The sequence below is a fragment of the Protopterus annectens genome, chromosome 8.part0 (assembly GCF_019279795.1).
Source record: "Protopterus annectens isolate FY-2018-M chromosome 8.part0, PAN1.0, whole genome shotgun sequence".
Taxonomy (NCBI): Eukaryota; Metazoa; Chordata; order Ceratodontiformes; family Protopteridae; genus Protopterus; species Protopterus annectens.
Window position 1 is genome coordinate 1918762751 of NC_056741.1, and position 23900 is coordinate 1918786650.

Sequence of the window (23900 nt, forward strand, 5' to 3'; positions counted from 1 at the left end):
TGGCTCCTTATTCCATGCCTCCGGCTCCTAGGAAGCCAGACAGATATTACAGGGTTCCTGACTCCCACAAATTTCTATTCAAAAATCTTGCTGCTGATCCTGAGACCATTTCTCAGGGTCCCAAGGGTGTAAAGGCTTCTACAGCCAAAAATCCTACCCCCTCTGATAGAGATTCCAGGGAGCTGGATAGATGGAGAAAGAATGTTAATACATCTACAACCTTGGCAATCAGGGCCTTAAACTGCCAGTTTCATATGCTTAAATATCAACAGCATGTTATGGGCTTACTGAAACAGAAAATTATGTTGATTTCTGATTGTGTGGAAAATAGAGTGTTACAGGAATTATTGCATTCAGCAGAATAGGTTGGAAAGCATACTTTGCAATGTGGTTTTGATTCCTTGGAGGCCTCTTGTAGGGGTGCCGTTACTGGATCTGTGATTAGAAGGCATGCCTGGCTCAAGGAGCAAAATCTGCCTGATCATGTTAAAGCTAAATTGTTGGATGCCCCTTTGCAGCATGATACTATGATTTGGTAATAAGGCAGAAGAGGTTTTAAAGAAAATGGAAGACCAAGCTAAATCTATGCAAACTGTAAAAGATTTCTTGCAAGTGCAGCCACCCAGGTTCAGTAGACACTGGCCTACTAAAAATTGGTGCTTTCCTGTGTCCAACAGAGCCACTCAAGGCAAATCCAGGCGCTCAAAAGGCTCCAGATACCAATCACAGGGTTCTTTCAGGTCAAAGCAATGGGATGCCTCCACCTCCAAATCTGGAGGAAACAAAGCACAACCCTACAGTAAGCAGTCTCAATGACTTTCCTCTACCATCACCAAGCACTTATCTTTTGGCAGCCCCCTTGGGGGAAAACTAGCACTTCATGCTCAAAATTGGCAGTTAATTACTTAGGACAAGTGGGTATTAAACGTAGTATCCCAGGGTATGGATTTCATTTCCATACTTTGCCAATTCCAAACGGATGGCCGGATCTGCCACAAAACCAGTGGGCAGAGGCCCAGAAACAAGTCATGTCCCTCATGGATATGGGGACTATTCAACCGGTACCACAAAAGGAAAAAGGTCAAGGTTTTTATTCAAGACTTTTCCTGGTACCCAGAAAAGACAATTCATGGCACCCAATATGGACTTATCGATTTTGAACACGTTCCTGGACATTCCAAAATTCAATGCTGGCTTTACAATAGCTACTGCCTGTGCTAGGCAGGAATGCTTGGTTAGTAACTCTAGACTTAAGAGGCATACCTGCATATCCCAATAAGAATCATGCAGAAGATACCACCGCTTCAAAGCAGGTTTTTTGCATTACCAATTCTCTGCACTGCCCTTTGGCTTATCTGCTGCGCCCAGGGTCTTTACAAAGTGCCTGGCACCAGCAATTGCATTCTGCAGACAAAGAAGCATTCAAATTCATCCTTTTCTGAACGACTGTCTCATTTTAGCAGAGGACAAGGACACTCTTCTTCAACATCTGGTGTTTGTAAAAAGGCTTCTAGCATGCCTAGGGTACACCATAAACGAAAATAAATTACAACTGGTATCCTCTCAAATAATTGCATTCCTGGGTGCAAGCTTGAATACAACTGCCTAGATGGCTTACCTCACGCCAGACAAACAAAGGCAACTGACAACATACTTCAAACAAATGACAACAAAAACCCAGTTATCTGCAAGACAAATTCTGCAGGCTTTGGGGTTCATGGCATCCTGCATTCTACTAATTCCATATGCAAGACTGCATATGAGGAAACTTCAGTGGTACCTAAAAGGTTTATGGAGTCAACATTGTCACAGTCTGGAAATAATGATTCCTCTCATTCCCTGCGTACAACAGGAGTTTCTTTGGTGGGCAGAGACATGTCATGTTCTTTATTTGGGGGGGGGGGGGCACTTGTGCATGCCTTCTTGAAATTTCACTTTGAATCTATTCTGTTATAAGAATTCAGAGAAATGCCAAAGCGTCTGTTACCCCTTGGTCGCCAATAATGTTGATGATTGTTATGTAGCCAAGCTCTGGCAGTACAGGAAATCATATTCCATAATCCTTTGCAGTCTCCTAGTTTTGCAGCAACAACTGTGACTCCACTTCAGGGCATGGTATTGATTTAGAGCTTTTGCAACACCTTTACTGAATTAGGTTCATAGGTTCATACTAGGCTGTCTGCCCTAGGGCATTTATAAGCCTAGCCAGAATGTGTTTGGCTTTCGCCACCCATTTTAAATTTATTTTGCTATGCCCTTTTTCGAGGTTAGTATACTGTGCCTCTGTCTAACAGTGACACAGAAGTGATACCCGGGGTAAACCTACGATCTCCCATCCACTCATCAAGATTCCTCTTGAAGAGAGTCAATGAGGGACTCTGCCTAACCTGGACTGGGATTTTATTCCAGAGTGAAGGGAGCCTCTGGGTTATGAATCTGTCCCTCCAGCATGTCCTGTTTATTTCAGTGCTGAGGTTCAAGTCTCTCGAGCTCGTAGCTCGATGGGATTTGGATTTTCTGAGGTGCAGCATGTCCATTAATTCTGGGTTGGACATGGCTTTATACATCAGGCACAGATCGCCTCTGAACAGGCGGTATGCCACTGAGTAGAGCTGGAGTTTCTTTAACCGGGCAGCATATGGCATCTGTTTGAGCCCTTTGATCCTCTTGGTGAGGTACTTTTGGGGTCTTTCCAGTTGCTGCAGATGTCTGGTAAGGTACATCCCAAAAGGGGCATTGTACTCAATTATGGGCCTGATGAGGGATGAGTAAAGAGGCACGATGACCTCCCTGATTTAGATGTGAATCCCTTCATGATTAGGTGGGCTATATAAAATGTTTTTCTAACCACTTTGGCCACGTGGTTGTCAAATGAGAGATTGCTATCAACGTGGGTCCCCAGGTCCCTAATTACTTCTTCTGTACTTAATGGATTACCACCTATGTGGTAATTTGTGGGCACTTTGTTTTTGCCAAAGGGGATGACTATACACTTTTGGCATTTAGCTTGAGGCCATGGCTCTGGCATCAGTTGTCTGTTTCTATGAGGCCCTTTTGGAGGATGCTTGTGTCGGCTGGAGAGTCGATTATGGCCCAGTTTGCAGTCATCTGCGAACTTAGTCAGCCACAGTCCTTCCGTGTTGGCCTGTACCTCCGAGAAATATATACCGAACAAGAGAGGTCCCAGGACTGAGCCTTGTGGGACACCACTTGTAACTGGTTTGGAGTCTGACATGGCTCCAGCAATTCTAACCATGTGGGTTCTGTCCTTGAGCCAGTTTGCAATCCATCTAGTGACATAGGGGTTTATATTTAAGCTGGTGAGCTTATCTATAATGCCCGAGTGGGGTATTGTATCGAAGGCTTTTGTGAGGTCCAGGTAGGCTGTGTGGACCACCTTCCCCTCGTCAATGGTCTTAGTGATTGTTTCAAAGAAATCAACCAGGTTTAAGAGGCAGGATCTGCCCTTAACAAAGCCGAACTGGGTAGGATCCAGTGTTTGTAGGTCCCCAATATCTTTATTTATGAGGTCCATGATGATCCTTTCCATAGCTTTGCAAACCAAGCTAGTCAGGCTTATGGGGCGATAGTTTCCAGGATCCGTTGAGGCACCACCTTTATGGAGAGGGACCCACTGTTGCTGTACTCCACTCTTTGGGCACATATCCTGTAGTAAGGCTGAGATTGAACAGTAGTTTTATGTTTGGGTTTAGCTCTTCTTGGAGTTCATGTAGGACGAGCCGGGACACCATCTGGTCCCATTGATGCTGTGTTTTTTGCTTTGGAGAGGGCGGCTCTTACCTGAGCATCTGAGATGTCAGGGGGGCAGCACTCTGCTGGGATAGATATTTGCCCTTTTGGTGGGGAGGGGAGAAGTTTGCGCTGAACCTGTCAGCTAGGATGTTGGCAATGTCTGTGGGTTCGTGTATTTTTTGTCATTTTGGACTAATTCTGAGCATATCTGGGAATTACCACCCAGGTTCCTAACATAACTAAAGAAAGCCTTGTGATTATCCTTAGTGTCCTGTGCAATTTTTCTCTCGAAGCTGGCCTTAGACAATTTTATGTGTGCCAGTAGTTTTTTGCTAATACTGATCAGTGATGCCTTCCCTTTTTGGGATTTTGCTCTAACATTTAGTAGCTTCCTCCTTCTATTGTATAGTTTGTTTAATGCTGGGGTCCACCAGACAGGACGTCTGCCTTTGGAGGATTGGGTCTTGGTTTTATTTGGGATCGCATGATCCATGCATTCCTGAAGGTGTTCATAGAATGCATTTATAAAGGATTCTGCGGTCTGGGCCGTATTTTCCACAGGCCCGGGGGCTTTGAAGGATTCCACCTCGGTTTTGAGGAGTGCGAAATTTGCTTTAGAGAAGTTTTTCACTGTGGTTTTCTGGGCAGGGGGTGGGGTCGGGATGTGAATATCCAGTGAGATTAGTTTATGGTCTGATCTTACCAGTGAGGGATACACTTCTGGTCTGGAGCATAGAGTCCCCATGTTGGTGATGATCAGGTCCAGTATGTTTACCCCTCTTGTGGGAGTGGTAACAAGTTGTTCCATAGCATTTGAGTTTATAAATTCTAGGAACCTTTGGGCTAGGGTGTTGGAGCTTGAGTAATGCTCCCAGTCTATGTTTGGGGAGTTGAAGTCGCCCAATATAATGGTGTTTGGAGAGACCTTCATATTTTCCAGTGTTCTCAGGAAGGCCGAGTGGGGTTCCTGGGTTTGGGAGTGTGGTCTGTAGCAGGCTATAAACTGGAAGGCAGTTTTACCCACTGTTAGTTGCACATGGATAGTCTCTGATGCTTCGTGCTTTGCCACCAACCTGGAGGTGTGGGTATCTTTGATGAATATCAATACTCCCCTTCTTTGTGGTTCGGTCCAAGTTTTGGGGCCGAAAAGCATGGTATGAGGTATAACCTGGTAGTGCTGGGGTGCTCTCGGGAGCCCTGAACCAGGTTTCTGTTACTGCACAGATATCGATGTTCTCCATGCTAAGGAGAGTTTTGAGTGCGTGCATCTTGAGGTTTAGACTTCTGGCGTTGAGTAGCATTACTCTTAGTTTCTTATCCCTTGTGATACCTATGGAGGTGGGTTTGTCTTTTGATCCTTGCCTAAAAAAGGCACTATGGGGGTAGCAGGAGCCTTTGCCAATATCTGAAAGCCCAGGGGTGACAGGTGCAAGCCGTCTCTAGCGAAGCATCGTGGCTTGTCGAGCATATCATCCCAAGCTGACAGACATTGGATCCCCTTTGAATGACACCAGTACTTAAGCCAATTGTTGAAATTGATCATCTTGTCTTCATATTGTGGCATCGTTCTTGGTGAGGGTAAGATGCTACTCAAGGTCAGGGTCATACCGGCCTGGGCTACATGCTCACTTAATATATAGGAAACATGCATTTATATAAAAGAAAACCAACTGTGTTCTGTTCAGTTACAAATACTGCATCACATAAATGCTTCTATGTAATCATCAATCCAACATTGCATAAATTAATTCCTCCATTGCCTTAAACCTCACTCCTCCTCCAGAATATAATTCTGCATGTATTGTTCCCACAGTTTCCGTTTTTTCTATGTAGTTTGCTCCTACTCTTTTCTAAAGAACCTACTTCCAATTCTTTTCGCTATTATAATATTCACTACTTCTGGTACAGTTGGTTTAGACTTTCATTTCCATCTCCTAGTAATTCCTTTTTTTGGCAGTCACTAGAATTAAACTTAACAAGGCTGTACTTTATCTGGGCAATTCAGATCCTGTATCCCAGCTCAAAAAAATCATTTCTTTAGCTATACCCATTTGCTCACCCATTATTTCTGGCAGGGAATTTTTAAAGCTTGCCAGCTCATTACATTCCAAACACGTGTTCCCATTCACCTCTTTCTTCCCTATCTCACCTCTAATATTTATCATCTACCTGAGGAAAAATTCATTGGAGTCTGCTTGGTGTTTGAAAATACCTATGCAAACACAGTAAGCAAAAATTGTAGAGCTTCTAGACTTGCATGTTTGGGAGTCGTACGTAGGTCCTCCCATTGTTTCCTTATAAAATACTTATCCAGTCTCTCTTGCAATTCTTTTCTAAACTTCTCTAACTCCTGTAGTTATTGTGCAATTATTTTATATGCCATACTAATTGTAAGTTTTTTAACAGTAGCTTATGTTGTAGATTCAACTAAACTGTAGCAGAGCAGGCCTTCACTTAGGATTCCCCTATCCCTTTCTTTTTGCCAATACTCTATTAATCCCTTTTAAGAAGACTGTCTGCCCTGCAATCAAAATGTCTTCTTGGACTCTTCCCATTCTGTTCATAGGTTCATAGATTAGTACTAGGCTAACTGCCCTTGCAAGCCATTTTAAGCCTAGCCAATTATCCCCTGTGAGATTCAAACCCTGTACCTTGTGTTTGTAAGACAAACATCTTAACCATTAGACCTTTCCCTCTCTAGTTATTTGCTCCCAGTACCTTGGTTCTTTTCCGATTTTCTCCAGTAAATTCCACCCCCTCCTGTCTATTCCCTGTACTCTTAATTCTAGTCATCCATGTCTGCAGAATCTCCTTTCTCCATTCTGCTATTGGCTTAGTTCTTGAAATACTTTCTACTACTTTATGAATATAATGTTCTGTATGGGTGTTTTTTTTCCCTTAAGGATCTGCATCCAAAATCTCATTCTCTTCTTATTCCTTGAATATCCCCCACTCCATCATTATCCCTTTTCACTTTGAATTTTAGCTCTTTGTGTTGTGTATGTGAGCCTTAACTGTGTAGCTGTAAAATATCCCTTCAAATCAAGCAGTCCTAAACTGTCTTGTTTTATTTATAATCAACCTTATCTCACTTAACCCTTGCCCTCTTTCCCTCCAAGATAAAATCCTTCAACTCTGTAATTACTGTCCACAACTTCTCTTCTGGTTGATAAAATATGCCTGTCTTATGTATAAAACTAAAGGGGCTAAAAGCATTTTCACTCCTTGTATCCTGCTATCCATATCTGTAAACAGTTGCTTCCAATTTCTCAGTTTGTGTTATCTTTTGTTTAGTATCTTCCCACATATCCTTAGCTGCCATAACAGAATTGTTTTTGCTTGGGGTATTGCTGAAACACTTTCTGTGGGGGTGCATACTTTGCAGCTGTAACATTTGTTTTGTCTGCATTCATTTTATATCCCCAAAATACTTGAAAGTGGCTCAGAATGTTCCACAGCTCTGACATGTTTTATGGCTTTATCAGGAACAAAATAATATCGCCTGCAAATAAAGCCAGCTTTTCTTGATTACCATACCAGTTATACCCTTGAATTTCTGAATACCTTATTTTCTCTGCCAGTTGCTCTAAATATAAGGCAAATACAAAGGGGAAAGAGGGACATGTGCGAAAGATCTGGCACCAGAACTGAGACATCTTCAATACTCCTCTACAGCTAGCCAGTGTACCAAAATGCTTCAAGAAGATGACCATCATTGTCTTACCCAAGAAACCACAACCAACAACTCTAAATGACTATGACCAGTAGCATTAATCTCGACAGTGATGAAATGCTTTGAGAGGCTGGATAAAGATCACATAGCCTCAAGCATGCCAGCGACTCTGGGCATATTGCAGTTTGCATACAGGACTAACCGTAGTACAGCAGATGCCATCTCCCTAGCAGTCCACAAAACTCTGACCCACTTGGAAGCCAAGAACTGCTACACAAAACTGCCATTCATAGACTTCAGTTGTACCTTCAGTACTGTCATCCCTCAATCTGATAATGAAACTACTACAGTTGGGCATCAACTCCCACTTATGTAATTGGATTCTAAGCTTCTTTACGGAAAGGCCTCAAAGGGTTTGTGTGGGTGACAACAGTCCAAAAGCATAACCCTGAATACAGGAGTGCCACAAGGGTGCATCTTAAGTCCTCTCCTATTCACCTTGCTGACACACAATTACATGGCCAGACAGAAGTCCAATAAAGTCATCAAATTCACGGATGACACCATGGTCATAGGTCTGGTCAGAGGTGGAGAGGAGTTAGCCTACAGGAACGAGGTCGAACATCTGGTGGAGTGGTGTGACAAAAACAACTTTGCTCTGAATGTCATCTAGACTAAGTAACTGATTGTAGATTTCAAAAGGTCTCAAGAACCAATGTCTAGATTAAAGGGATGACAGTGGAAAGGGTCAAAAGTACAAAGTTTCTTGGAGTACACATTACTGATCAGGTCAGTTCATGTATCTTACATGGTCAAAAAAGCTCAGCAATAATTGCACTTCCCAAGGAAACTGAAGAAGGCAAAACTATCGAAGACCATCCTCCAAACTTTTTACAGGGCTACCATTGAAAGCGTCCTTACCAATAATATCACTGTCTGGAGTGGGGGCTGCAACATCTCCGATCGCAAGGCTCTCGGGTGAGTTGTAAGGGTAGCAGAGAAAGTCATTGATTCCTCTGTTGCACCTCTTGAAGACCTACATGAATCACTCTGCATCAGTAGAGCCAGGAAGATATCCAGTGATCCTTCGCATCCTGCAAAAACGGTACGTTTTCCTGCCTCTCCTCAGGTAGGAGATACAGAAGTATGCACTGTAGGACTTTTACTGAACTCTTGTGAAAAACGAGCCAGGAGACTGTCAATGCATACTTCTACCACAATTGCATAGTTATGCTATTTATCTGACTTTCAGATCCTTTCACATCCAAGTTTGTTGCACTATAAGTATTAAGCTTTTTCATGTGCAATAACTAACTGATGTGCATATTTAATATTGTTTCACACCTTACCTTACCATAGGACTCTGTGAAGTGCAATATAAATCACAATGTGCAATATTCATGCTGATCATTCCATATGCTTCTTAGTTCTTATGTTATAGTAAGATCATGCACGTTACTCAATTCTTTTTATATGTAAAGTGTGTCTGGTCATTACGTTATTTTATTCTTTTTTTACGTTTATGTTATTTTATTATTATTCTCTGTATGTATCTTTTTGCACTGGGAACAAAGCATTGCAATTTCATTCAGTTATTCTGAGGTGTAGTTCTGAATGACACTAAAGTTTTATACAATAAAGACCAAGGCCCATCTCATACCACAAAAGTTGAATGAGAACTATTTATTAAAATAACAAACTACTAAGCACTTTCACCTAAAACATTCACAAGCTTCTTCGGAGTCATTATGAAAACAACTTTCGTGGTTTGGGATTGGTCTTTGTTGTATAGTTAGTTTCTGTGCCTGTTCGCACATGTGGCTTTTTTGACACTAAAGTTTTCTTTGACTTTGACTTTGAAACACTTTGTAGTTGTGATTTAAAATTGAAATAGGCCTATATGAAGTTATGTCTGATGGGTCTTTACCGTCTTGAAGTTTTGCAGCCACCACAGTTTTCTTTCCTTGTAAAGCTTTATTAAACAAAGCCTTCCTGATCTTTATCACTTTCTTCCCTGCTAGTTCACTTTCTTCCCTGCTAGTTTCCAGACTCCCACAGAAGTGCCATCTGTTCCTGAAGACTTTCCTGCAGATTGATGTAGATATCCATTCATCCACAACCCCCTTTTTCCCATTTCTGCACATGTTGTTGGGGTGTCACTTCAACAGTGACAATCCTGTAGATCCAAGGTTTGCACCGCTGGTTGGCTAGCCCTACCATGGTAGTTTTTCCACGCACACTCAGACTTGTATACCTGTGGCCAGTTTAGACTGGCCAATCCACCTACTGCATGCATTTGGAATGTGGGAGGAAACCAGACTACTTGGAGGAAACTTGTGTGATCACAGGGTGGACATGCAGACTCTGCACCGAAAGCACTCCAGCAGAGAATTGAACTAGGGAACCTCTTATTGCTTAACTGCAATCTTTCTAAACTTGTACATATTATCCAGATACTCACTTATTTTCCGTTTAAGCACACTGCAATTGTGCCTGTTCTTCTGTGAGATTCTGCTTATTCGGCAATACTTGTCAGCCCCTCTAAACAGTTCCTGTCACCTCTTAACCATATCTCTTTTTCTTTTATTTCTACCCAGTTTTAAACTCCACTTTCATTTTATCCTGCTCACTAGCTTTAACTACTCATTCCTTAAATTCCCCTCTTTTTAACAGTTATGTGGGAAAGCACCAGCTCATTTTTACTTCATTACCCTGCATTTTTATCTTGGTTGTTATTAATGCATGATCTGAAATTTTGGATGTGTCAAAGCTTTCAGTTAAATGCACATGATCCTGTAAAATAGTTGTCTTATCTAGTCTAGTTATTGTATCTTGGGGAGTAATATGTAAATTATCTCCCTGAGGTCCTACTACTGAAGTCACATCTTCCATACCAAATATTTTCATAAATTTCTTCACAAATCTACCCTCTTTTGCTGTATTTTCCCTTCTAGGTCCCCAGATACTTTCTCTCAATTGCAAGTCAACTTTCAGTCCCCCATAAGTAATATTCCCTGCTGAAAGCTGATTATTTCTCCCAAAATTTTCTCAAGCTTCATAGTAACAGTTTTAGGTGGAATATAAAAACATGCCAGCATTATCTTCCTTCCTTGCCAGTAGCCCGTTGCTACCACAAATCTAACATTACTATCTTTTTTTTTCTGTCTCTGTTGGAGCTCCTGTAGCAATTAGAGTAAGGACCCCCGTTTTCCTTTGATCCTGACATTCTGCTGAATATCCATCCTGAAATCCTTTCTTTATCAAATTTACACACTAACTTCTTTCCAAATATCTCCTGTAGCATTGCTGTTTGCACTCTGCTTTTCTTAATAGAATTCAGTACTCTTACCTTTTTGTCTACATCTGTGAGGCTATTTATTTTCCAGAATAATATGTTTAGTATAGCTGTTATGGTAAGTTATTATTCCCAATTATTACATGTGACAGCTTTTTTAATGTATATTTGTGTTGTATGCTGCAGTGGTACGGCTGTAGCGTTGTTACCTCACAGCAAGAGGTTCTCCCGTTCGATTCTCGGCGTGGCTTGGGAGTGCCTTCTGTGTGGAGTCTGCATGTCCTCCCTGCAGTTGGGTAGCGTTCGAAAGACATGCGTGCGAAATTGGGCGTGCCTTTGTTGAAGGTTGGGCGTCGAGCTGGCACCTCGGCGTTTCGTAAAAATCTACTGCCAATCATTAGTGGAGCAGAGTTCCGCTGTGGCGACCCCCTTACCGGGAAAAGCCGAAAGACAAACAACAACATTTCCAGCTTTTGTGTTAATACACCCACTAATGTTTAGAAGGTTGATCTCGTACAGTTGTTTCTTGTCATCTCAATTTGAACCTCTGTCACATTCTAAAAGCATTTTTTATTTTAATGAAAACCCTCTAAACACACACACCCAGAACTCCTACATAACCTGTTAACTTAATATAAACTCTCAAAACCATGTACATCTTCAAATAATGATGTTTAACACTCCTGATAGAGAGCTATTGTCCTAGATGGATAGCTGCACACAAAGGCATAAAGTAATGTAACATTATCTATGCCAAGACTTTTGTTACAGCCTGTGCTGCTGTTTGCACTAATTGCTGTCTGTTTTTGTCTTCATTCCTCCTAATTAACTTAAACGTGCTTTTTACCCAGCCTTTATTCTCTTTTTACATTGTAATTTCTATATTTCTTGAAAATATGAAAGAAAATATTTGATTACATGTAATTTGCATCATGACATATTCCATATAAATACTGTTAAAAATGTTTTCCTTACATTTACTTGTTTTCTGTATCCTCCCCCTTCCCTTCAGTACCCTTCCAAACATTTATGACAAGAAGTGAGGCATATGTGTTTCAGTGTTCCACAAGTTTCAACACAAGTCCTATTTTCCACTTTTTCTTGTAAAGCCAAATTTCACAGATGTGATTGATGCTTTATAGTCTCACATTTATTCATTAATTTCACTGTTGCTGGGCTTTCTGTTCATTTCCATCTCCCAATCCCAGACTCCGATTCAAGTCCAAGGTACTACAGATTTTTCTAGTCAGCTTCTCTGCTTATTTCTATCTCAAGCATTTGAACATTGTAAATATTATCCACAGGCAGAGTCTCTCTCTAAGCTTTATTATCAGAAAAATGAGAAACAGTCCCCATTCTGTTTGATGGATCACTTTTTGCTGGATAAACTTGTATTTCCTCCTTAGCCTGTTCTGCACCAAAAATGACTTTGATCCTCCAGAAAAAAATATTCTGAAGACATATGGATACAGCAGCTTGAATCTCACACATGCCCCTCAACATTCCCTGATTGCTGGGATAAATTTGCTTATCTTTTACCTGGTGTACAGTGAGCAATCATTTTCTACAAACATTCTGCTGTCTACGGTTTTAAATATTTTGTCCTTTTGCCAGAGTTTTTTCAGGACCAGTTCTTTCTGCTGGTGTGATTACATCTTTACTAATCCATGTCTTGGCTGCTTTCTCATGGCCAGGTTTGGAGCATATATGCAGTGTTCCTTTTCAATTAACAAGCCGTGCTGTGGAATGCCAGTCCAGTTGCTTATTTCTGCTTTCATAAAATTAATGCAGTCTGTTCCTTCCAGTTTCTGTGGTAGAGGAAAAAAAAAGGTCAGGCTTTTCCTGCTTGCTCTGTTCTGTAATTCTTTACCATTTTTTGAAACTGTTCTTGAGCAGTGTTCTCCTCCGCTAGCCTTTTCTTAACTTCGCCCTCTGATTTTTGCAGTTCATCTGAATATCAATTTAAAGCTTCTTCCATTTCCAGCCTTTTTGTTATTTGAAGTTGATGTACTACTTCAGTGCTTCATTTATTTTAATCAGCTGTGACCATATTTGATTTATTTTCCTCTAGATTACTGGATGCCATGTCTTGCGTGAAAATTGGAGCTTGAACTGCTTTTTGCTGCAGGATTCTTCCTAGTCAATGTTTTTTCATCACATTTTTAGTTTATTTTCTTCTGGGCTCTGTTTCTTTGCTGGCAGTGTACTTGCTAACCAGCAAGTGAGTTTACTAAAACTTGCAGGGTTTCTGGCCTTTAGATCTCAGTTTCTTTTTTCATACAAGGAGAGATGAAATCAAGCTTTTGATCAGTGGGAAACATCTTGGAAGTCTTTATTTCTAACTTTTGATCCTGCTTGAGCCTTCCAACAGGGGTTTCAGAAATGAAGATGCTAGGAAGCCTTCCACACGTTAGCTGTCCTCTTCTAAGAGGAGAAGTTTTCCATTTAAATAGGGAGGTATTCTGTGCCACCCTAGTCTTTTGGACTGCAGGTCATTCTAATTAGGCTTGGGCACTTTTGAGTGAATTTGCATGCATTATACTGTCACAGTGCATGTTTCAATTACTTCTGTCTTTTATGAATTTGTAGAGGGTGTCAGCTTGTCAGGCAGTTACTTGAGAAGGAGTGTACTGTATGTCTGTTCTCTTTCCCTGAGAGACTTGGATTTCTTGAATGACAGACTTGCATTTCCAGCTTTCATCTCTGCAAGTTCGGCTTGTTTGAACTTGTTTTCTTGGAAAATACTTTCCTTGTTGCCCTTCTCCACTTTTGCTGGATCTGTGGCCTTCAGGTCATCCTTTGTAGTAACTGTACTTTTTGCTCAAGGACTACTTGCCCAATAGGACTGAACCTCCTTGCTCCTCCTGAAGTGATGTTAAAGTTTCTTTGAATCAGGTCATATATCTCATTCTTGGGTGAACCAGGGAGAAAGTGTCCTTAACACACTGTGTTTGTTTTGTCCATCTCTGGTTTTATTTGAAGCCCATTCATGAATTTGAAAGGTGAAACACCCAACCGGTTGCCTGTTTTAATCCAGGGAAGGAGATGTTGGCAGTTACAAAGCATAGCTTTTCTAAGTGGGTTGCTTATTGTATTAGTTTAAATGCTACTTTTAAAGATTACTCCATCAGGAATGTGGCTTCTTTTTGTGCTTGCTTCAGAAATTATTTTGATGGTCACCAGATTACACCATCAAGTATTGATTGCTTGGTCCATGACTACAGGATTTGGGTGTCCTTGGTGTCTGTGTTCAGTTTTTCCACTTTTTGCCTTTATGCTGTTGTCACCCAAAAGTTTTCTTCATTTTATTGGGATTCTTCCCAGTCATACAGACACTAAGGACAACTCTTCATGTCATGTATAAGTGATATTTACTTGTGTTATCAGTTAGTCTGTGTGGAAGTCCTGTGTGGATATTGATTACCCTCCCTTTTGCCCTCCAGTGCCTGGATGAGACTTCCCATTCAGCAACTCTTGTGTTAGTTTTCCTTAGGTCAAATTCCCTTGTATGAAGTAGTTCTCTTCTTTTACAGACTGTTCACACTTAGTGAATGGGGGCAAACTGGTGGCCAAAGAGCTAAGCATTCTGTTTTAGTCCAGCATGTGACTTCATTACTTGTACTGGTAGGAGGTGCTGTTGCATGAGGACGCTGAAAAGACATAGCTAGTTAACAGAAGGGAGTATCCCAATTATATATATCCATGAAGGATAACTCCTTCAGGTAGGAATCGGATATGGTGAGTGTATATCTTTTTAAATAAACCTCAGCAGCAGATGTAAAAGGAACTCTGGCTCCATGGAACCTTCTGGCTATCAAAGTTAAATTAAAAAATATATATAATTCTTCTTTGCATTAATATGGCTATAGAAAGAATCACTGAAATTTTTTTTGTTCTTTTCAGTGTCTACTAATTACCGTTCGCACATCTCAAGTCATTTTGCGGTAAGTAGTTTGTGGCATTTTTTTTCTAATATCCATTAGCATGACTGATTTGATTCTAAGTAGACATTACCTGAATAACGCTGATTTTTTTTTTTTTAATCACTTACTGTGTCATAGTAACATAAAACTGTCATACTCTTGACAAATTTTTTATTATGTTTATCAATAGATCACAGTTACAATGGCCTAAGTTATATGGATTATATCCTGCCCAAAGATGTGATAACAAGCTGGCTTCCAAAGTTTCAGAGCACTTTCCATGCACCATAACCACTGTACAGCACAAAAAGAGTGGTATAGAGTCAGTGGTTAGGGTTCCAGACCTTCAGAACTTTCTTACTGTCAAAGTACACTTTCTTCACTGTGGGCTTTGATTGATCTGTTGATTAGTGGTTCTGCAAGGTTGGGAAGATAAATATCATGTTGGGGAAAAAACCTTCTGCTGTATCAGTTATTGGGAAAAATAAGACTGGTGTTTTTAGTAGTGTCACTAAAAAACTTACCTGAAACTTGTAATTTTAGTTAAGGTTCCTTATTGGGAAAATCCTTTAAAAGTAAACTATAGCTAAGGGCTAGGACTTGAGGCTTCTTATTAAAATTTTATTTCAAAGTTTAAAATTTCCATTCAGGTGATTCACAGACTCTTCAAGGCTCCACTACTGTCAGACACTTAATTGTAGAACGGATTAGGCTTTGGGCTGTTCGGTTCTCTCCTTCCTGTTCCTTAAGAAGAAAAAAAGTTGCATTGGAGTCATAGGCCTTTCAAGCTGGCCTCCTCAGCTGCCATTGATGGACTCTGCTGTCACTATTTCAGGTATTGTGGACCGCTCATCGAGTTCTCTTGATCCCATTAATAGCCACTAAGGACCAGGAAACAGAAATGTCCTCTGCAGCTGTTTGGCTGCCCTCTTCAAGACAGGGGAAATCCACACTTGTCAGTGTCTGCAGAGGAAGCAGATGATGTTCGACTTTGAAGACAACCTAAGGAGCTTGATTCCTGGAGAATCCCTGAGTTGATCTTTTACTGGGGTGTCTACCAGAAAAACAAAACAGAAGGGCAAGATTTTTCCTTCTCCAGTTTCACATAGGATTTGGTGTTTAAATTCTGACACATTTCTAAAGGCGCTATATTTTTCTGATACTACAGCCAGAATGAAGGAGTTGTTTTTGAATTTAAGAAATTCTAGCAAAGGTAATGTGACTTATTACATGTGTATTGCAGCTGCTGCTTCTGTCTTGCCAGCATTAGAGGATCCTTTCTGGTCAGCCATCAGTTTGCCTGTCAGTCTCCTTTCTGTACCCAAAAAGTCTAAGTTATAAAAGGTTTCCCCAGACACAATTTCTTTCAAACACCAGATCAGACCCTGTAGTGATTTTTGTCGCAACAAATCTTTTGTCAAGTGTCTTTTGACAGCTAACACTGTTCCTTTTGACAAGGATGAGATTTGGGAAGAAGTTTATTCTTCTTCTGGTGTAGTCTTCAAAATAGTGAATTGTCAGGCTAACCTGCCCAAGTTTTTGCTGGCTCTTTTTGATGATAGAAATTTAATTTGTGATCTCCATTCCTGGGAAACTTGAGATATTTGCATTTGTTTTAATGTCTTCTCTGTCTCTGGTTACTACTCATTCTTTAAAATGTCCTCATGCCACTGCTGATGCTGTATCCAGAGCAGCTGCTACTGTGTCTGATGAGAAAGCTTTCTGGCTGTATTTCCCCTAATTTATGAGAGGATGACAAAGCTGAAATTCTGAATGGTTCCCTGCATAAAGGGCTATTATTTGACCTGTCCTCAACTGAGGTCTGTAGAATATTTGAGGAAAAATGAAAGTTAACTCAGGAAGTCACTCAGATTTTTTTCAGTCTTCCATGCTAAAATATAACAGAAACTTTCCTTCCAGTTCAGGGTCGTTTTATAGAAAGCAGAATAAACCGTCTCAGCAAGTCACATACAAGCAAAAGTTTAGAAAGCAATGGTAGGGAGGCATAAAAAATGGGGGAGGATCCTCCTAAAACCATGGACTATTTGTTTATGTATTTATTTGACATTTGTTGACAGAGAAAGTCCACTGGGTCAGCAACCCATTTTCAGTAGAGGCCTAGGTAGAAAAGCTCCAGAATTAATACCGTAAAGTAAAATATAGAAACTTAGCAAAATTTATGAATGTAGAATACAAAAAAATTTAACAAAAATTATAAATTTATAGTTAAAAAAGCAGGCAAAGTGTATATGTCCTTTTATGTTTTTCCCCTCCCCACCCTGGCATTGTGGCCTTTAGTTCCTCCAGTGGCACTAGATAATTTCAGGCGGTTCAGTTCTGAGATTAATTTAAAAAGGTTACAGTTGGCAGTGGGAGTCCCTTTTTACTACATTACTACTGTAAGCAAAATAGACTATATTCAGTGAATACAAGTAGAAATGTCATAAATTGAAAATATCACATGATCCAAATACAAATGTAAAATGCTGAATCTCACTGCCGACTAATAAAATGGCAGAATACGTCCCTAATACATCCCTTACTATGAAGAAGCCAACAGCTGTTAAAGTCATCAAAGCAACAGTTTCTAAGACGCATTACTTGCAATTGCATACATCTTACGAAGTGCACTTAAAGGCTTTAAAAGCATTGCCATTCCAATGGTAAAATACTAAGTCTTTCGGCTTTTCCCGGTTAGGGGTCGCCACAGCAGAACTCCGGTCCGCTCATGATTGGCAGTGGATTTTTACGGTGCCCAGTTGCCAGCCCGACACCCAACCTTCAAAGAAGGCATGCCCATTCACGCTCGCACCTACCTGCATGTCTTTAGCATCATTCGACCACGGGGAGGACATGCAGACTCCACACAGAAAGAGCTCCAGCCGAGAATTGAACGGGAGAACCTGTTGCTGGGATGCAACAACGCTAACCGCTGCACCACTGCGGCCTCCAATGGTAAAATACTGTGAGCTGTAAAGCACAGGATCAACCCAATACTCATTTACATGATTAAAGATCATCAGAAGTTGCCATACATTAAGAAAATCGACGAACATGACAAGAAGACACTGAAGCGACACTCAGGTTTATTAGATGTCAAAGTAAGTTACGTCAGAAAAGTATGTCCCCGAGAAATACAAAATGTGACCATTATTAGTCTTCCTGCCTCACAATGTGACAGAGTAATAATTACTACTTTACAAACCCCTTTTCAGGGTAACTGAAATATCTCCAGCCAAACATAATGAATTATGTGACACTGGAAATCTGGTTGCGATAATACTCAAGTACCCCAAAAAATAAAGGATAGAGAATTTTACACACTGTGGATGTCAGCGAGCAACTCGGATATGGCATGGACAGGAATAAAACTTTCAGGAGTTCTGATCCAATGTTTATCTCATATGAAGGTAAGAAAAGGAACAATCTGCAACAAAATGGACAGTTTCTAAGTAGTTGTCTCATGCTATTTTTTTGTTAACTCTCACCATAGCAAGTCACTTCCAGGCAAGGTCTGGGCCCACTTTACCAGATTTCTGGCTTCTTCAGTGACTTTTTGGAAAGGGGGTATACTCTAGAAGTATACTACAGACATCATCTTGGTCACTTGTGTGCACTTTTGCAAAGAATTAGAAGTTAAAATTATTTCTGTAGGTCCAGAGTAGGTTTTGTTAGGACTGTTCTACAGGGGTTTATGGAATCTTACCCTTCTGCTTCTCCCTTTCCTTCTGAACTCTGGTTGGATACCTGTATAGTGTAGGCTACTGCAACAATGATCTAATAATTATAGTAGTCATGTAACTAAATCTACCATTAACAGTAAATGGTTCAAGCAAACTACTGTTGCATTAAGGGCACCTTCCCTACATTCCCCCCTTTTTTCTGTTTTATGCCAGTGTGTGAATATATATATATATATATATATATATCACCTTTTTTGTAGCACATATCTTAGTAGCAGGGCTGTAGTCTCCCATACAGGGACAGGAAAGAATTGAAGGTTTACCACCCTAACCACTAACTGTACAGTAGTTAGGGCACTCCGAAGGTGCTCTTAAGTTTGGGAAACTGTGTGGCTGTCCTGGCCTTGGCATGATATAAGCCATAATCCTTAGGCAACTGCAACAGTGATTTATTTGAACATCTACTATTATGGTAAGTTTACTTGGACAGTTGTATTTTTTTCTCCATTTCTTTACCAGCACTGCTTCTAGTTGTCAGTATCATTTAACATTTTCTTTATAATAAGTTGGGTATGTAGTTTTTCCTTGTTTGTATTGTTTCAGCAAAGTAACAGATAATGTGGGATAGTTATAGTAGATCTTAAAGATTTAGCATACACACATGCATGTGTGTGCATTCTTGTATGTGTAGATATGCACACTGAAAGCAAGCAAAATGTACATCTGTATTAGTTTTATACAGTGGTATGTGGTAGAAGCTCACGGATTTATCAGAAGCATGGAAGAGAGTGCTCTCCAGCTGCCAAAAATGTTTTGTAAGAGGGTGGTAGGTAAAAGTTTCTTATAGGCAAGGAACGTCACACACATGCTCCTTGTGCACGATGTAGGGCATAAACGTGATGTACGGACACAGATGCTCAGAACTTTACCACCAGTCCAAATGCCATTACTGTCCATCAGTCTGAACATTCTATTACTGTGCTGGTTACCCTTTTTTCCAAGTGCTCCATTGGGGTTTCTTCTCTTCCTCGTGTTTGGTATTGTCTTCATGTCATCCAGAAGGGGGAAATGTAAGGTAGGAGGCAGATTCCCCATAAAGACCATCATGACCAGTGTCTTTTTTTGCTAGGATGCTTTCCATGATCACACACAGTATTCTCTCTGCAAGTTGCTTGTGCCTAACACCCTGCCTAGTCACCTCTCCTCCTTGTTCATATATCTTGAGAACAAATGACTTAAGTTGTTGGCTCATGGTGCTGTGGCAGAATCCTCCCATCCCGAGGGCCATGCGTCTGCCAGGAAGAAGGCCAAAATAGTCAGGCCCGATCTGGCTGCTTGTCCAGCCTCTCCTGGATGTGTCTGTAGAAGCTAGTGAAAGCACTGAAGGCAATCTGGTGCTTGTTTTTGATTCCTCTGCTGCGATCACATTGGTGGCTGGCATGGATCTGAATTCTTGCTTGTCCTCAGAGGCGCTTGCAGTGTCCTGCACCTGATGTTGAGGGGAGCCTCGGCTGATTGTCTGAAGGACAGTGTTTTTTTCCTCAGATTTTGAGGAAAGAAATCTTAATAAAGATGCAGAAAGACTCTCCAAAAATTCTTCCTTTTGGCTCAAACAGCATTAGTTCTCACTCCTCATGCACTTGACCAGGGGCAGTTACCGAAAGCTTCCTCACAGAGTGGATCTACTCCCACAGGACAAGGGATATCTCAGCCACCCCGATGTTCTGAGCCCACATATGACTGTGTGGATGCTGTGTTTTTGATCCCGTTTATACAACTCTACAGATGACGTGCAACAGGTATTAAAAGATGTTCAAAAACTTGCTACTAGGAAATCATATTTAGCCAAATGTAAGAGATTTTGTAGTTAGTACGGTAAGACACCATGTGGTTCTCCTGTGCCTATGTGAATTACTCAAATCAGGCCTGACACTTTGTCAGAGTGCATCTTTTGGTGTTTCTGCTTGAATGTGGTTAGATTCCCCTTTCTTCTTTGCTGCAAGCCAAACAGCTCTTGAAACAGATTTTGCATGTTAAGCCACCTAGGAAATGGGTAGATCCCTTCTGGGGTCATAATTTTGTATTGGAAAAGCTGACTCTCAATCTCCATTTGAACCTGTAAACTGGGCCTTCCCTGAAGTTTCTTACTTGGAAGACAGCTTTACATACTGGTGTGACTTCAGCTAGATTATCTGAGTTGCAAGCCTTCATATTGTCTCAGGACTTTGTTTTTTTTTTTCACAAAGATAAGGTGATTCTTAGAATCAATCCTTCCTTTATGCCTAAAGTTGTTTCTTGAGTTCATTGTGAATCACTCCAATTGTCTTCCTGCATTCTTTTCATGCCTTAAGAACAGGAGAGAGAATTCTGCGTACTCTGGATGTCTACAGATATCTTGGATACTACCTGGACAAGACGACAAATTTTAGCATGTCAGATAACTCATTTCATTTGCAAGTAGGGAAAAAGTGCAATCATTTTCCAAGCAAATTATTTCCAGATGCGTCTCCTAGGCTGTTTAGTTCTCTTTTTCTCATTATGGGAATCCCCTCAGCATTTCACGCCAAACTCCACTAAAGCTGTGGCTACTTCTGTGGCCTTTTGGAAGGGGGAGGACTCTAGAGCTATTCTAGAGGTGGCAACTTGGTAATTTGTGTTTACTTTAAGCAGTAAAAATGTATTTATTTTCCATAACCAGAACAGGATGCGCTAGGTCTATTATCCAGGGTCTTAACACTGCTTCCTCTAGTTTGTTTTGATGGCTACCATGATGCAAGACTATTGCAATATACTCTAAACAGTTTACGTGGCACTGTGATGGTAGCTAACCCTGACCTCATCTGTTAAACTTCATCCAAAGAAGTGGAGAGTCACTAAATCATAACAGTATCTTTTTTTTCTCTAGATTAACACATTGTTTTAATGACTATCATACTGCACAACTGCTGTAGTATACTTTCAACAGAGTTTGCACAGTACTATAGTGGTAGTGATCCCTGTCTCATCTATTAAATTGTATGTAAGAGAAGAGTCAGTAAAGCATAACAGTCAGTAAAACATCATTTTTGCTTAATAGTTTTAATAACAGTCACTAAAACATGAAGTTCTTTTTTTGTATTTTGTATTGTAATAGTTTAATTACAGTCATGTACAGTACCATATTACACATGCAGTAGTCATCCCTTCCTTTTTAAGGCCAATATTTTGCAACTCGTTAATGCTGGCAGTCCATTTAGGATTGCAGTTTTACTACAACCGAGAGTCGGAAGGGAAAATAAGACATGAGAATCTTTTTATCTGTATGTCTTTCAAGTTTTGTCAGTTTGAATGCAATAAGCCAGCTTACTGATTAGCACTGCAGGTGTGATTTAAAACCACATCATTTTTATTTTATTTATTTTACTTTTTACATTTGTTTACCGAGAAAGTTCGACTGGGCAGGTACCCATTTTCAGAGGAGGCCCAGGAAGAAAACCTCCACACAGAACAAAGATTGTACTATGTTAACATACATGTCGTAAGATTGCAATAATATATACAGTAACAGATGAGTACATACAGTTACATATGCAACTCTTAGCATAGAAAATATAGCCTTTAGAACATACAGATACAAAATTTCAGCATAAAAATACAGTGTTTATAACACTGGGAACATTTCCATTTGAAGCATTTCTAGGTAGTAATTATACATATGTGAACTGTGGTTAGAGTTGGAACCAATAATGTGACCTAGCGATATTTCTGTTCGTTTTTTTGGGATAGAGTAGAGTGGAAAAGAGGGGAAATTGTTAGCCTGGGCTGTTACATGAGCATAACAGCATGGTAGCTAAGTGAGTTTTATGAAGTTTCAACAGTTATGAGTTGTATACAAGTTATACAGTATTCCTCACCAGGAATGGATTAGATGAGAAGGCTGAAAAGTTCCAGTATGCTACATCGCTGCATGTCACTGTGGAAGAAGAATTAATGGTATTTAATTGTTTCTCATTCCGTGAAGTGGACAGAAATAAACTAGCATGCTAGAATAACTCTGTAGTAATTGTGAGCCCAGAAAGTGTTTGATATTTGGTATTTGTTGTTTACAAGAGCACAAGGCCTTACAGATGTTTTAGATGCTTATGTTACTAAACTGAAGAACAACCCCCAAAACTGTGAATTTGATGATTCACAAACAGTAATGTTTTTGCTGCAATAACTGAAAAAAAGAAAATGGGCAGGATTTTAAAAGGAACGTGCTTCTTCTTATCTAGAAGATGTGGATAGTTAAAGATCAAGCAAAATTATTAGCACACCATTAAAATAATGAATTGAGAGAGGGGAGGTGTGTAAAATATGTGGGTTATAAACATCTAAAAATGAAAGAGTTTATTGCAGAAGAAATGGATATAAGAAAATCAGTGGGCAGGTACTGTAGCAAAAATAGACTAGTGAAAACACTGCAGTTTTAATTAAAATCTCATGTAGTAGGTGCGAATGTAACAATGAAAATGAACCGTGTCCTGCACTTAATCAGTTCTGTAGAGAATATGTGGTAGAAATTACTATCTTGGGTAAGTTATATAAAGCAGAAAAAGTTTGTTAAAGAAGTTGATGGGGTTGAATGAAATACAAAAATGGGTTAGTTGATGGTGCAATGAATATGACGCGAGCTGATAAGTGTTAACATACTTTGGGTGTCATATGGAGCAAGTATGTCAGAAAATGCTGTCATAAATAAAAAAAAATGTTTTTTTTTTTTTTTTTTGTGTCAAGTAGCATTTAAATTAGTTCTTCTGGTTTGTGAGAAGCTGGAAATGGTAAAAGTAATTTGCATTGTTAAAAAAAAAAAAAAAAAGTGCATGTAAAGAGTTTTGTCAGTCACAGATGCATCTCGTGTAGTGTGCGAAGCCATAGTAGTGATAATGCTGTATGACAGTTATAATTTATGTACTGGCTTAGAAAGTGTACCAGAATATCACATATAAATAAAACCTGTTATACCAGTTAGGTATTCTGCTTTCGTTAATATTTCAGCAGCTCTCAGTAGTAAAGTGAAGAAGAAGAACTAAAACTAATGGAAAGCTTGGGTGTGAAGAGTAGTCTGAGTAAACAATGTATTAGTAGTATGGTTGTTGTTGTAAGACGAGTTTCACATTTGTATTCATCTGTAAGGTCTTGAAGGCATCAAAAGGAATAATACTTGTCGTTTATTGCTGAAGAAGTGATCTCAAGAATTCCAGATGCCGGACTTCCAAGATTCAGCTGTCCCAGTGTGAAAATAGAAACTCTGAAGAGAGCCAATGAATTTCTTTTTTGGTAAACTTCAATAACTGGCTATTAATTGCACTGCCTGGATGCCAGCAAAAAAGAAATTCAAAGAACCTGAAAGAAAATAAGGTGAGGACAAAACACTGGCTGGAAGGAATTCTGCAACCACTTAGCAAAAAGCAGTTGAAGCTCCAGCTGTGGTGCAAGATATGACTTCCAGTAATCTAGAGGGAAAAATAACGCAAATGTGCTCATAACTGATTAAAATAAACGAAACACTGAAAACTGAAGGAGTATATCAACGCAAGTGTAAAAAAAAATGT

At 40.0% G+C, this 23900-nt stretch overlaps 1 protein-coding gene across 1 annotated transcript in view; it reads left to right on the top strand.

The window, feature by feature from the left end:
* The window catches only part of AMFR (autocrine motility factor receptor), a 1369298-nt gene that overhangs the window by 347387 nt on the left and 998011 nt on the right, over nt 1-23900 (top strand). The window contains exon 5 of the mRNA XM_044081420.1: nt 14625-14665. Coding sequence (XP_043937355.1) covers nt 14625-14665 — 41 coding nt within the window. The remainder of the gene's footprint in view (nt 1-14624; nt 14666-23900) is intronic.